The following is a 16,321-nucleotide window of genomic DNA, read 5'->3' on the forward strand; positions in this document are numbered from 1 at the left end:
TGGCCAGATGTCCTTCAAGCACAAGAGAAGCCTGGAGAACTATTCCTCCACAGCATGACAACTGGTTTTATAGAGCTTTACTTCTTGTGATGCAGTCCTGGCAAACCTGATTGAGATGAATGGAAAACACCTCGTACCATACATCCTAAAAACATTACAGAAATCTCATGTGCAGGCAGGCCCTGGTTCTCTGATATAATCCAGTTCTGAAAGTTCACTTAGGTTCGTGCTTGAGATTGATGTTATGAATAAAGGAACTTTTGCCATTATAGTCAAAGGCTGCCTCTTGCTTAGCAGTATGTATGTAGTAGTACTGATATTCAGATCAGCTATCACAGCTTGATGAACAAGTCTGTCACAGCAAGTCTGACCTTCTAATGACTGGTCTCCAGCTAAGGCCACAGCAGGACACTCGTGTAATTTCCTTTTTTATCCAGAAGGATGATGGGAGCTGTAGCAGCTGGAATGCTATTGTATGATTGGAAAACAGATATGGTGTATTGCTCCGTGTTGGGTCGAATGGATTCTGCCTTCTTCTCACAGCTTCAGTGGATGCTGAGAGCTGGTTAGATTGGATATCAGGGGAAAAAAAGTCATTTTGTTCCGCTTCAAAAAATACAGCCAAATAACATTTAGGACAAACTGTGATGCAGCGCTGTCTCTATTTTTGTTAGAATCAGCCACTGGATTGGCAGCTTAGTGAAGAGGTGATGTATGGAAACACAGACATGCAGAGAGCGCCTCTTGTGCTGCGATATGTCTTGATCATCTGCTGGAGCGTGAATCAGTGGTAAACAACTGCAGCTTTAAAGTCTCAATATGGTGCTGGCAATCGGGAATCGGAAGAGCTCGGCTTCTCAGCAGTCTGATATCACACTGCTCTGAAAACTTGGGAGCCTATATTTATAACTTGTTTTTGATTCACTTAAGGTGGAGAAAAAGGAATAATGTGCTCATTAGAGCTGTCACACTGTCATACTAAATTAACATTGCAATTCTATATACTACTGAATTTAAAATACAATTGGATGTGAAAATAAGCCAGAAATGAAGCCTTATTGTACAATTCAAACAAAGAAGAATCTTAGAAACATAAATATTTCTAATTATTGATACTTCTGTCTCTCAAAAAGGTTATTCTTCTTTATATGGCTGGTTCCTTTAGGGGTTGCCACAGGAAATCTTCTGCCTCTATCTCACCCTATCCCTAGTGTCCTGTTCTGCCACTCCAGCCCTGTGCGTGTCCTCCTTCGCTACATCCATGAATCTTATCTGTGGTCTTTCCTCTTCTATCGCTCAGAAGGTGTGAAATCAAACTTGTAGAATAGAAAGACACAAGAAAGCGTTTCAGCTCCACTTAGATGTTTCAGCCCCTTTCCCAAAGATAACCGGATTCAGTGGAATTTACAAAAGAGGATGCTAGAACTACTGACAATTCTTGCTGTTTACTGGCATCATGGATTAGTATAACAAAATGCAACACAATGCCTCTAATTGTTCACCTGCTAACATCTAAAAAATGGTCAAAATGGATCGCTGTGAAAGTTTTACTTGGATGAGAGAAGGATATGTGTTTGTTTTCACAGTGGTATACCCGGGAAGAAATGTGGAACTGTTATCTTGTCTGCGGAGGAGCTTGGAAACTGCCGAGTAAGTCCAAAAAGTTTTAACCATCATACTTTTTTTGTTTTTGTAACTGTTTACACTTTAAGTGTCAGAGTAAATGTTTTGCAGTGTTCACTTGTCTCATGTGAACTCGACCCTTAAGCATCATTACATCTGACTTTAAATGAGCGAATTGTTAAATTGTGACACGTCACTGTGAGATCGCCTGCGTTGCATGGAATTGCTCCATTATCCGTGTTTAGCAATGTTCACGAGTCCGCTGAAGTGAAGTGGGATATTTAATATCCTTTACTCCAGCGAGATATATTGTGCCATAACTGTCCCCATTAAACGAGCAGGATATGCCGTGTTACTTTGCAATTGCGTTTGCCATTTGGAACTTGTGTACATAGTGGATATGCTATGAGGTTGAATAGCTATTTAATGAGACCGCCTTCATTTCAATCACTAAAACAGGCACTTGCTCCTATGTAGTGTGCGTTAATCCATGAGTCTGCGTTAATAACCTGTGTCCACTAATGCCCATTGACTTTCTCTCCACACTGCTAAATGAAGATAGTAAATAATCACATTATACTGCTGCCAGTGGAGCAGGACTTATTGACCGGAACAACCGGCCTCCCTCAGAGGCTGAACAAAAAGCCCTTGAGCTTCTCTGTAAATGTTTTATGATTCCCTAATACATGTAAGCAATGATTCAGTGGTTTCTAATTTCCTGACATACTTGTTTAGCTTAAAAAAGCACCTTGTTTAACAATCATTGTACCTGACTAGGTGTTTTTTTTTTCTTATTGTTTATTCCCTGACAAATAAAGAGTCTCCTGTTAGAGTGAGACTGATAAGACATGCTGATAATGAAACCACCATGATAAGCATTACTGATTCTGCACTGCTGGATTGAAGTGTCAGTGCTCACAGTCATTGGAGGGCTGCTGTGAGTCATCAGGTGCATTGGATCTGCGAATGATAGGAGTTAGCATCATCAATGCAAAGCACCTCTTCAAGAGGCGATTCAGTAATATAAATGCAAATGATCGTTACTGGTACAAATGATGATTTCCCTTCTCCCGGACTCCATTAGAGAGACACCGACTAGACATGTCACCGCAGACCTGCCCTGTATACACAGAATTTAACCCTGAACAGAAATGTCTCAGGTTTGAGAAAAGAACAGGCAAATGAAAGCAACGACGTACTAAAAGCGTGACTCAGAAGACAGCGCTGTCAGCACAACACCACACCTGTGAATTCTTACAGTCTGGATTGCCACCATCCATCTGGTTGTTGTTTATTCTATAATCCACCTGTGACCAATAAATGGAGGCAGCTGAGTTGCAGCATCGCCCGAGGTAAACACTGCAACTCTTGTTTGGGGAAAGTGAGACGAGCAGAGGGAGAATCGACTGGGGAAGTTCTGCAGGGACTGTGAATCGAGAACTGGGCTGGCTCTCACCTTCGTGGTGGATTTGCCAGGTATCATTAGACAGAGCAACAGCCTCCGCATGGATCAAAGGCTTCCTCTTGGCTGTCGTTGCCTCTGGCACATAGGAGTGCAGAGCAGTGGCTGGCTCGCTTCACATCTTCCACACGGTCCAGCTCTGTCTGATTTAAATAAAAGTAAACCACACAACATTTAACATATGGAAGCTGTAAACCTCAGTCCTGGTTATCAGTTCGACTCACAATTGTTCACAAAGTGGCGATTTTGTTTATAAAACTTGACACCACAAGTTTTCTACAGAGGCTTTTTAGTCTTTACAGAACAGCCTCACGTCCTATGAATATGGAAAAAGTAATCAAGTAAATTAAATGAAATAAAATAACACAAAACCTCTTGAATGAATTTAAACTAGCTCTGGTAACATTAAAACCCTGATTACACTAACATTTTTCATTTATCAAGCAAACGTTCTTCATTTCTTGAGCTTACATAACGCTCATCCTTACATTGACAAAAATCCTTCACCTGTGGCTTACAGTCATAATAGACGAATGCTCGGATGAATGGAGTGATGCGCGAAGCTTATGATTCATTTTGTGATTCACTACAGTCTGCAATCCCAAGGATGTCATAAGCTTGTGTAACATGAATTCAGGCACTGTGTGCATTGCTTTGTATCTCTTTGAATAGACCCACCCCACTCTCTGTAAGTGGCAGTGTGCGTTGCTCTGCCACTTACCCCATGCGGTGATATCTTAGTAGAGCAGAGAAACGGGTAGGAGGATGTAGACTGAAGTCACTATTCCCCTGCTGCTCCTAAACCTCAGTGGCTGAAATGAATGTTCTGCCTTTTCCTCGCTTAATGAGAGAACACTGCTAGGCTCCGATGTGGGTATGTGTTATCCATGCCTAATGAAGGCTTAGGGCACTGTGCTGCCATGATAGTGTAATTGTAGAAGCTGTGTCAGGGTTAAACAGGACAGTTATACTACGGATCTATTTTTTAAGGGCTTTCATATCTGACCTAAGCAAACTTTCCCAACATGATGTGTTAGTTTTAATGCACCAAACAGCACCTTGGAAAATTAAACGTTCTTGTGAAAAAACCACAGAGGGAGAGCTTGACACACTGCAGGTAGAAAATGCAAAGATATTGCAGGCTGGATAGAAAGGTAGGTAATAACTGAAAATGACAGTAGGAAATGAAAATGGATATATAGCAACCCATTCAGCTGCCAGCGCTGACTGTTTTAATCATAGCTTTACTCTTCACCTGCTTCAACATTTCCACCACAGTGAAAGGATTGGACATTGGACCTTGTTGAATACTCTTATTTAGTCCACTCTTCTTTTTAGTGAGCTCCTTGAACAATAGGCAGGTTGGAGTCCTGCATATACAGTTAAAATACATAGCTTCCAGTGTGGAAATATGACGCCAGTGAAGTGTCATTCTATCTGAAGGCCACTAAATAGAAATAGCTGTGGCTGCAAAGAGTCTTCTGGTCCTATAGAAGTCTATGAACATACAGCTCTCTGATGTAGCCTCTGTAAATACTTTCCTGCTAAGTTTATGGACTCACTCAATCATTTTAGATCATACTGAATAGAAAATTAAGTCTATTATGAAAATCTTGGTCATACCAGGTTTTAAAATGTTGGATTATCTGCGGCATGAAACCCGCGCGTGGCTACACCCACCTTTCATCCTCTTCTTTTATGCCATCTTTTGTACTGGCAGAAAATGAGGACAAGCATAATATCCCCCTCTTAAGGAGAAAACTGCAGGAGTTATTGTACTTTGAATTATGTAGTAGCTCCGTGGTAGTGCTGTGTCCAAGGCAAAAAGTGATGTTTTTAGGGGTTAGCGAGAGGCAGGTCAGTGGCAGACCGTGTCCGACTGATGTGGGTCAAAGCAATCAATAGAGGCCCTGCTCTGCACCATGCTGGTTTAGATCTAACAGCAGCACTTCAAAACCTAAAAGCCCTGAAGACCAGCTGGGTAAAGACAGCTCCTCCTTTTGCTCCTTGAAAGCTTCAATGTCTTCTGGCATAAAACTTTAACAGACTCTAAGATGTGAGAATAAGACCCCCAATTTACATATGTGGTACGTTTGGGGGGGGGGGGGGGGGGGGGTACAAAGCTGTTAAGAAGGTTTGAACATCATTCAGGTGAAGGTGATGATTGAGATGCTGATGGAGAACACTTTGCAGAGCTTTTCTTCTGATGTGGACATTTACCTGTCCAGTGTGCCCATTATGCAGCTTCATTATTGTACTCTAGAGTGACCACAGGGAGCCAAACTGGAATCAAGAACATTATGGAGCATGCTCTTTGTCTTTGATGTGGCAGTACACATTGAAATGCTGCCTAAATGAGTATAATTATGATAATACCAGCCTTTCTAATGTATCATTAGCTGCACTCACACCCCCCACATGCTTTTGTACACAGGCCCCTCCCCTCTCTGTGTGCAGGGTGTTAGGATCCATTTATGTGCCTCTGTATGGTTACTCTTATTGTTATTTTATACAGCACAAGGTATTTTCATTTGCCGTGTTCCATCTACATTGTTATGCAGGTGTTGCATAATAAAGAAATGGTAATGAATGCATTTGCAGGTTTTTGAAACTAGAGCCCACTGTTTGGATTTGCTGTCCTCTTATTAAGATTCAGTCAGCACTTTGCTTTTAGTTGGTGCTTCAGTGCTTTTATATCTTGGCACACAGCATGTGTACACAAACATCGGGAGGCAAACACAGCCAGTAGCATGGATTTAAAGTATCCTGTACTTTTCCATCATTCCATTTCTCTGACTGCCTTCCTCCTTTGTCTGTAGGATTACGCCACCATGCAATTTTGTGCCAACAAACTGGATAAAAAGGACTTCTTTGGAAAGTCAGACCCCTTCATGGTCTTCTACAGAAGTAATGAGGATGGCACGTGAGTTTGTCTTTCGCATTTGCGTCTCTGTAAGTCAGGGGTGTCAAACTCAAATACACAGTGGGCCAAAATTCAAAACTGGAACAAAGTCGCGGGCTAACGTTAATATTTATTGAAATATATTTATTCCTTCAGATATAAGAATGAATCTTTTCTTATGGACTCAAACACGTGTTTGTTTATATTTTAGAGATGTTTGTTTTAACTGCATCTCCAGGTTCACTATCTGCCACAAGACCGAGGTGGTGAAGAACACACTGAACCCTGTGTGGGAGCCCTTCTCCATCCCTGTCAGAGCGCTCTGCAATGGAGACTATGACAGGTAGGTTGACTGATGATGTACAGGTGAGTCTCATGAAGACAAACAAATATTCCCACACACTCAGAGTTTGTTTTTTAAGGAAAAATTAAAGCGGTGCAGAGTTTTAATATGTGGTGTAGCTCTTACAAAGTGGATCAGGGCTATCAGATTTAGAGCAAATTGATTTTCTAATGTTATTCTATCCGCTGCTGAAATAGACAATTATTACAGGCTGACTAGCACTACATGCCACCTTGCCTGGCTCTTTATTGATTTCTCCACAATCACAGAGAGCCTTTCAGAGCATTGCAGGGTTTCTGATTGGTTTCTCTGGTGGCAACTTCTAGCTTATCTGAATCTTTTCAGAGTGAAGGGCATTGCAGAATACCCGAGGAGCAGGAAGAGTTTTGGCAGGAAGATAAAATAACACGAGCGAAAAAAGAGAGCGAGAGGAGAGGGAGAGTCGGTCTAAAGATGTTGACAGGTGGCTGGAACAACACAGGAGCCCTTCTATGTGTGTTTGTGTGCAGAAGCAGGAAAATGTTTAGACCCAGACAGCCGCGCGAGTGTGTAGAAGAACATGTCAAACCATGGCCTCCGCTACACTGGGTGTCAGCGAAGGTTCGCTGCTTTCAATCCTGTCTCTGTTCACCTGCCCGGAGAAGCTAATTGGGTCAGACAGATGGAGCAGAAGCATGAAAGTATCCTGATTCCCTTTGAGGATTTTGATGACAAGAGAAATCTGCAGCCATTTAGGGTCTCTTGGCTTTTCTTTTAAAATATCTACAGTTTCCGAGATCTATACAGGAGACCTGCAGCACGGCTGTTGCAATTTATCAGTCTTTTCATCCAATACTTTTCAAATCATGACATTTTTATTTCTCTTTAAATTGTATAAGTAGAAATGGCCTGGTTTCTCCCCCACAGGCTTTTCTTTTGGACTCCAGTAAAATGCACAGACAGGCTGGTCTGTGCTGTATTTTCTGCACTACCGTCTTTCATTCTTGTTCCCTTTTCTCCTGCAAATATACAGCAAAATTTACAATATATTAATAATGATGTATTGACTATCTCTCTGCAGTCACATTTTTCACCCTCATGAGAATCTGATAAATCTCTTGCAATCATTTGTCTTCGATAGCGATCAGAAAGTGAAATCTCTCCCATTTCCACTCCAACACAACGCTGGTTTCAGAAACTAAAATGAAATTGATTCGAGGATCGAGCTGCCCCCAACTCTGCTGATTATAATGATGCTGACTCATCACAGGCAAATCATCTGTCACAAGTGGCCCTGAGTGTCAAGAATCATTTGTTTTTTCATACTAGTCAAGATTGCAAAGTTTTCTAACTCTGACTCTGAATGTCTGGTTGGTTTAGAGGGAAACAAGTGATGAGTTCATCACAGACCATTAGAGGAAGTCTCCTTTCTTTGTGCGTTACACAATTTGGACATTTGTTAGCTGGGAAAAATAGTGCAGACACAATTAGTTCAGGTCAGGATAACAGAGTAGCCCTCCGATACTTATCTGCCTCTTGGATCCTCTGACAAGTGACTGACAGCAGCAGCTGATGGGAAGATGGGGGTGGCAAGCCACTAGTCTAGTTTCCATCAGTCTGAGAAGAAAAGAGGAGGCATCTTCCTCATTCTGCCTATATTCTCTCAGGCTTGCTCATTTGTTTTTTTCTCCTACCGACTTATTTTGGGAACTTGCAAAATATGCTATTTCCCAAGAGGTTACTTTTCTGTCTTAGGCATGTGGGGAGAAAATGCTTTACCTAAACTGTTGGTGTTGTCGCCCAGCTCTTTACTCTGTGAGATACACAAAAACAATTCATTTAAATATTTAATGCTAGTTTACTAATCCGCACCATATTTTTTTTATACATAAATTAAGCAGACAGAAACCCAATAAGCTCTGTGAATTTGTATTATTGTCAGTCTTGCTTAAATGTTGGCAATTACTGAGACTGGTGCTTAATAATCAGCTAATAAATTTTGAAAACCTAACATGACTCAGGCTGCCACGCAAAGAGAAAACAAATGTTGTCACCATTAGATCTCTAGAAAGATGTTTGTGTCTTTTGCATGCAAAACACAGAGCATGCTCTCTTTGATGGCTTTAATTCAGCTTTCACTAACAATTAATGAGCTTAAGTAACTTGGTTTGTCACTTTCAAAATGCTCTTTGTAACATTTCTCCTCAAGAATATTAAGTTTGTAGCTCACGCAAGGCATTAATATGTTCACACAAGGAAACAAACACATTTTCTGCTCTTTGATGTGCTTCCTAGGACAATCAAGGTGGAGGTGTATGACTGGGACAGAGATGGGAGGTAACTGATACACAGAGGAGCGTGTGCACACACATGCACAAGAGAAATTTATCAAAAAAAATTTTTCATCCCTAATAGACAATGCTATTTTACTGTCCTTACTGACTACTAAATTATAGTTACTTTCTTTTCAGTACACATTAATGGTTATGTGCTTTTATCTTCCACCAGTCAAGGCTGTGATGACGCTTTTTGTCTCCTTTCCACCAGCCATGATTTCATCGGTGAATTCACCACAAGTTTCAAAGAGCTGTGTCGGGGTCAGAACCAGCTGAATGTGTATGAGGTGAGCGGAGATAAAATCGACCAATACCATCATCACCTTCAGAGCAGCGGACCTTTATGTAAAAGCTGCAAATGTTGACTGCTGTAGGGAGCTCGTTTGCTTTAAGCTGCTTCCAAGTAGAATGCAAATCACTTTCTGAAGCCACTATGGCAGACGCAGTTTCAAGTGAAATTCAGCACATCGAGCTGAATGTGACCGGCCAAAGCTATGTGCGAATTATTAATGAATGAACCTTGGAAGCACCTGTGCCAAAAAACGATTCTGATGGCACAAAAAGAAACCTCAGCTTCCTTTGTGCATGCTAGTGTGAGAAACCTGCCTCGGTCTGAGAACAAATCAGCGTGCCCTTTATACTCAGCAAGGTCTTCTTTCATGACAGGAAGTTCTACAGGTCTCAGTTGTTTGAGCAAAGTTGTGGCTGTTCAAGATTAACAACTAGCCTCCCCTGTTTGTCCTCACCCTACCCGCTATTAAGCCTCTCAGAGGTTAAGTGGTGCCATAGATCGACTGGAGAAGAGTGCTGCTGCGGTGGGAATACAAATGGAAATGCGACAGAACTATGTTACTTATTCCTTCCTTTGGATCGCACTCAGAAAGTCTGAATAGGTCCCTGCTCATTAAAACAGTTGCCATATTACATTAGCCTCTGAATCAGTCATAGAAGCACTCTAAGAAAAGAATAAGGCCAGTAAAGGTAGAGAGTAAGGGAAAAGCTGATGAGTTAGGTTAGGAAAGACGGTGCCCTTTTACACTGCTGACACGGCATAAGGATGTGCATCCATTACCCTTCACCAAACCTTTCTATATATAAAACGCAGGTAAGGTCAGAGACTTTTGTGATGTGGACAAAAATGACATAACACCACCTTCTCATTATGGAGAAATAAAGAAATTCAGTATGTCACATGCCACATTTTTCAGCTCTTTGCATATTTTTGTATATTCAACGTGACGTGCAGAAAGCTTGTAAACATACGACGACAGCAGGCTAATGTCAGTACAGGACGCTGTAACTGAATGTGATTCCTTTGTGATGTCATGTGAAGTTTTGGCGGCTGAGTGATGGTCACAACGCTGTGAGGCATAATTTTTGGAAGACGAGTTCAGGGGGCGCTTTTAGAAAGTACAGAACCAGAAAGGAAGAGTAGAGAAGAGAGACGAAAGGAGGGTAGAATGGGATACCTTTTACTTTATTATCCTGCACAGCTTCCTCCAGGCTCATGCTTTGTGTTTGTGTGCAGACCTTTAGAATGAGCAGTGCAGATATTTGACTTTGCTCACTGTTGCATACAAGTTTTTGGCTGCAAGCTTAAATGTAACTTTTATTTAATGCACTGAAGACTGTAATCACTCTGCTTGCCTTGGATATCACTCAAGTATTTCCCAATTTTTTGTTTTTAGTGAAGTCTATAGGTGTTTGCACAGTGTTGCACTCATGCCCTTGTAAACCACCACACAGGATTTGAAATGAAGCAGCCAATATCTAATTGAAGTGCAGCGTATAACCTCTAACCATACACCGGGTAACCAGAAAAGCAAGCCAACTGTTTAGGAATTACAGACTTTTTTATTAGTCCCTCTATTTTCACAGCATATGTAGCTGGACAAAGTAATTTAATACAAAATGTCAGCTATATAAACATACCGAAGGCTACAGCCTATGCATATCAAAAAGTGCAAGGTTTTCTCGCTTGAAATGCTGTCAGCCTCGCTCAGTCACTGCTTATTAAGGGAGCTCTGCCTTTTTTCTTTTTGGCTAGTTTTGTGTTCAGTAAGTGAAAAACATGCTCACTTGGGATGGAATCAGGTGAAAGACTAGGTCATCTAAAAATATTTAATGTCTTTGCCAAAAAGCTCTTAAGCTGTTTTCACTGCATGTTTCGGGTCATTGTCCATGTGCACTGTGAAGCGCTGTCTTGTCAGTTTTTCTTCATTTGGCTGAAACTGAGCAGAAAGTGCAGCTCTGTCGTCTCTGCTGCTTTTATCAGCAGTCACATCATCAATAAACACTAGTGACCCACTTCCACTGGCAGTCATGCATCCCCGTGCTAAAACACCGCCTCCACCATGTTTGACAGATGATGTGTTTTCCTTTAGATCACAAGCTGCTTCTTTCCTTTTCGGCACTCTTAGTTAATTTTGGTTTCATCTGTCTCCAGAGACTTCTTGTTCCAGAGCTGGGCAAGATTTTCTAAGACATTTCCTAGCAAAGTGTAATCTGCTCTTTCTGTTCTTGAGTGCCACATGTGGTTTGCAGCTTGAGCTAAACCCTTTGTAGTTACATGAATGAAGACTTGTCGTGATTGCAGGCTCTGACACGCCTACCCCTGTTGAGGTGCTCTTGATTTGGCTAGAGGTTGTGAAAGGAATTCTGAGATCATTCAGTTTAAGCTACTTTTCATGGCCGTCCAGGCTTGAACTCACCAGCGCTTTCCTTCCTTTTAAGAATTAGCCAGATTGTTGTCTTGGCCACTCCTATATTTTCTGCTCTCTCTGATGGCTCGCCTTTGTTTTCTCAGGCTAATTACCAAATGCAAATTTTGGAATCAACTGCATACCTTTTATCAGTTTAATTTACCAGTTAATTGTACAATTACTTTTGATGGCATGGGAATGGAGGGACTGCGCAGAAAATTTGAATTTGAAGCAATATTTTGAGCTTCATTTCCTTTCTTCCACTGTGGTGGTACATAGAAGCAAAAGCACAAAAATCGTGTCACTATCCAAAAGCTTGGACCTGGCTGTATGCATCTACCCCCACTGCACATAACTGTGCACTTGCACTCACTCTGTATGTGGTTATAAGCACCACAGCTGGCAGCATGCATGTGAAATTTACAGTAGACTGCTTATGCTTATAAAAATCCCTCTGAATTATCTGCACTTAGCTGGAAGGCATGATCAATGGTATCTCATTCTCACCTGCTACAGTTATTGGATTCACTCCCTATGCTCCATTACCCTTACAGACATAGAGTAGGAGGACAAAGATGTTTTTATTACTTGCCCAAGGGTGGATAAAAAGAATTGTGCTGCAAGTTTACATTATCATTATCCTTCGTTCCCATTCTGCCTTCATACCAGGTGGTGAATGCCAAGAAGAAAATAAAGAAGAAGAGATACATCAACTCTGGGACGGTGAGTCTGAGATACTGTAAGAGCAAATCTCCTTGTGCACGCACACCCCTGCCTGCCTTCTCTTTTGTATTCAGCAGGAAGTTTTCACTAAGTGGATTGCATGAACTCTGTTAAATGTTTTTCTTCTATTCCCATTCCCTGAGCTTATGATCCAGACAGTGAATTTAAGTAGACGGGAAAACATTCCCATGACCTCAAACGGGATGATTATTCAAGTCTGTAAAGCTAAATAAAAGAGACTTGTGTCTGTGTCCTTTCCCTGAAGAATAGTGACAGAAGTTCATAAATGAGCCGCGGCTTTGCTACAGCTCTTAGCGTATACTGTGACTCTGTAATTAAAATTTGTGCCTAGCTATCCATCAAGCTGATCATCCATCAGTCCACAGGCACACTGACGCTCAGTGATTGTAATTCTAAGGCGCTGCTTCGGCAACGCAATCATTTTGCATGGATAGGTCATTTTGAGAGGTCAGTGTTAATGTGTAGATTGGCAAATTTTGTTTAATTAAAAAGGACGAGTTAATCTTTTGGGGCCTTTTTTTCCCTCTCAGGTATCCTTGTTGTCATTCAGTGTAGAGTCAGAGCACACCTTCCTGGATTACATCAGAGGAGGGTGAGTCATGCATTTGTGTGCAAGTTACATTACTTTGTTTATGTACTCACGCTGTTTGTGTTTCACCTCTACGAGTGGCTCACAGAAACTATGACCACATAGTTTCATTTACTGCAGATCTGCACTCAAAAATTTGATTTGCATACTGGAAGTTCACTGTTTGAATTTAATTGTGCACAATGATGGCTGTGCAGACTCCCTATTAGTATGAGTTTAACACATGTACAAGTAACATATTGTTTCCAGTAGTTCATCTGTCGACTGGACCTTTTAGTTCTTAAACACAGGTGTGACTAATTACATTGATTACGGCTTACATGCAGATAGAACAAAACCTTCATTAACATCATTAGAGACACCTGTGCTGTCCCACTTTGTCATGTCAAAATGACTGCTGTGAAGAGGGGCTTTGGAAAATGTATTCATCATTTGGATTATTTTTTTATTCCTAGACAGGCAATTGAACTTTTAGCACATAAGACTCTAATGATTCCTGTCAGAATATTTTATGTGTCCAAAATTTAATTTGATGGAGATTTCAAGTTTAAAAACAAATCTTGTTTTGCAGTTTATTACACATTTAAGTGTTAAGCACACTGATAAAATAATATTAGCTAAGGTATATAGCAGTTAATATAATAATTAGCGCTGTCAACGTAAATCTCATTAAAATCAGGTTAACGCCATAATTGCATTAACGTGGCAAATCTCCGTTAGCGAGTTACCCGTGATCGCCCCGTGCGTGGGGCTGCACGGCATCAACACGTTAGCACGGTTAGCTTGTTAACGGGCAGAGATTTGCCGCATTAATGCAGTTATGGCATTAACCTACGGTGGCCCTGAGAGGCCAAACGAACTGCAACTTCAGAAAACACTTGCAAAAAGAAATATGCTGCAAAAAGAAAAATGCTGCAAAAAGAAGCATTTTTCTTTTTGCAGCATTTTTCTTTTTGCAGGTGTTTTCTGAAGTTGAAGTCCGTTTGGCCTCTCAGGGCCACCGTATTAACCTCATTTTAATGAGATTAATGCTGACTGCGCTAATAATAATCATAATCATAGTATCATATCACTGTGACATCCATGCACAGCTGTTCTTGCATGGTGGTGAAATCTGCAGTGTTTAAATATCATTCAGGTAACCACTGACCTAGAAAGCCATGGAATTACAGATTTCACCACACTAACACGCTTTAACTATGCATTAATGGTTGTGTTTGGGTGTCATTTCATGGGAATAAAACAGCAATACGATATTGCAGATGCTTGTATTGACATTTGTAGGCTCAGTTTCAGGATTTTTATGCTATTTTTATGCTAGCACTGATGCTATATTGTCAGTATAACACAGCACGTAATCATTATTATCATATGATCATTTACCACTCAATCCAGTATATGAACACTTAACATCCATCCCAGTCTTTCCCATCCATCCATCACATTTCTCACTGTTAGCATACCAACATGTCCTCCAGCCCGCCAAACACAGCACGAACGCTTAATGCTACCCTTTAGCATCTGTGCAATAACTATAGGAGACCCAGCACTCTGGCTGTTTGAGTGAGTCATCTGCTCAAGAAAAACAGCTGTTCTGTGTTCATGGTCATAGATAGTGGTGCTGCTGACTGTAAATAGTGATATGCTGAGCCTCAGCCTCTGTTTGCTTGTATTGTGTAACCACTGAATCAGGGGTATGACAGTGGGATAGTGGTCTAGAGTGATGTAGTGTGTGCAGAGCACCTGGGTTTGCTTGGACTTTTCTGATGTTTGCTCTCAGATATTTGCTGTCAAATGGAGGAAGAATAAAAGAAAAGAGGTCATAAAAGAATTTAAATTCAAATTTATTTTCGCCATGCATAAATCTGGTAGAACAACAGTCAATAGTGAGTGTTAAAACTTTATACAGTGACAGCCATCGCTGTGACTAATACACGGAAATGAGTCAGGGCTGTGAGATTTAACACAGTAGTTTTAAAATGCATTACACTGGCTCCCCCTTTTTACTTTGTTTCCTGTTGTTGCTGCCCATGGCATAACAAGCACTCATCCATGTTTTCCTCAGTGTTATTGAGTGTGGTTACTGAGGTGCTTCTGATTTTTCACATAACAGCTCAAAGTGTGGCCCCGAAGGAAACGATTGTGTCTACAGCCACAACTCCAGAGTAAATGAATATGAATGATTATGATAGAATATGGAGAAGATCTGAGGGCTTAATTAAGGGCGAACATCCTGTCACATATGGAAATGTTTCTCAGTGGCTGCCCTGGTTTTAGTTTTCTGCTGCTTTGCTGCTGGTGGCTGAGTGTCCCAGATCTGTCCCGTTGGTCTCTCTCCAGCTCCCACAAACGGACACACACACTGTACCCTCACACACAGCACACATTCACTCACTGTCAAAACAGCAGTGTTTTCACCTTTTTCTACTTGTTCGACTCTGATCTAATTTGTCCTTGAGAAACCGAAGAAAAATGGAGGAAGAGGGGAAATGGGAAAACAATGAGGTTAGAAGTACTGATACGATAGATCAAACTATGTTGTGCTGTATTTGCTCTCAGATTTTAGTTCTTCTGGGGTTTTTTTTCTCTCATTTTTATGATGGGGCAACCTATCATCATTTTGGATTCACCAAACCAGATAAGCAATTATCCAAGTTCACAGCAACCTACATATGAGAGCTGATACTTGGGGAACATGCACTGTCCTACTGCCTTTTTTCTAAACTGACATTTAGAAAAAAAGGGGCCTCAAACCAAGCTGTGAGAGAGACTGCACTGACCTGTTTAAAATTGTGTGCATTTATTTATAAGTGTGCGTTGAATAATTAGTAGTAAACATGCTTATGTCTTGAAGTAAGATTAAAAAATGGTCTGTAAAGAATTTAGTGTACCATTTTCCTTGGATTTTGTCTTCATATACAGGAACTTGTGAATATGGACAGCAGTTTGATCATCAGTGTCTCTGGTCTGCATGTGGAAATGCCCTTGAGCAAGAAGCTGAATCTTAATTGCTCTGATGCATCTATCAGTGTGTGTGTGTGTGTGTGTGTGTGTGTGTGTGTGCTAGATAAAGTGCTTAACTTGAATACAGTAGAATAAAAGTGCTTTAAGAGTGTGTGTGCTTGTAAATGGGAGAATGTGGCTTGTGTAAAAAGCACTTTGAGTGGTTAGGAATACTAGAAACTGCTTTATCAACCCCAAGCCATTTTCAAACTAAAGAGACGCTTTCTGTCAGACTGCTACGGTTCCTAAATATAGAGAAAAAGACACCACTCCAAAGACCTTCCATATAAGGGTTTAAAATGTCTATTTTTAGGTAGTTCCTTGTGATTTCCCTTTGTGCTTCCACATTACACCTCCAACACCTCCTTCCAGCCTCCAACGGCCAACACCTCCTTCCAGCCTCCCCCGCCCCGATAGCCAGCAGAGAACAGGGGTGTGTGAAGGCTCCAAACCTCCCTCCTCTTGCTCATATGTAGTGTTGCTGCGTGTTGTTCTAAGGTGCACTTAAAACACGGGAGAGCATGGTGCTGCTGCCAGAGAGCAGCAGGTGCTAGCACGGCCCCTCCCGAGAACCCTCAATGTCTACATGGATTTAAAATTGAGAGGTGGGCACCGGCGCCAGAGGTGGGGTTGAATAC

At 41.3% G+C, this 16,321-nt stretch overlaps 1 protein-coding gene across 2 annotated transcripts in view; it reads left to right on the forward strand.

Annotated features, from left to right (window-relative positions):
* Positions 1-16,321, forward strand: part of cpne5a (copine Va) — a 95,878-nt gene that overhangs the window by 52,385 nt on the left and 27,172 nt on the right. For both annotated transcript variants that reach the window (XM_004558664.4, XM_004558665.4), the window contains 7 exons: positions 1,587-1,650; positions 5,905-6,008; positions 6,226-6,330; positions 8,605-8,646; positions 8,857-8,932; positions 12,017-12,070; positions 12,622-12,683. In XM_004558664.4, the coding sequence (XP_004558721.2) occupies positions 1,587-1,650; positions 5,905-6,008; positions 6,226-6,330; positions 8,605-8,646; positions 8,857-8,932; positions 12,017-12,070; positions 12,622-12,683 (507 nt within the window). The remainder of the gene's footprint in view (positions 1-1,586; positions 1,651-5,904; positions 6,009-6,225; positions 6,331-8,604; positions 8,647-8,856; positions 8,933-12,016; positions 12,071-12,621; positions 12,684-16,321) is intronic.

This window comes from Maylandia zebra, linkage group LG20, assembly GCF_041146795.1.
Source record: "Maylandia zebra isolate NMK-2024a linkage group LG20, Mzebra_GT3a, whole genome shotgun sequence".
Classification (NCBI taxonomy): Eukaryota; Metazoa; Chordata; class Actinopteri; order Cichliformes; family Cichlidae; genus Maylandia; species Maylandia zebra.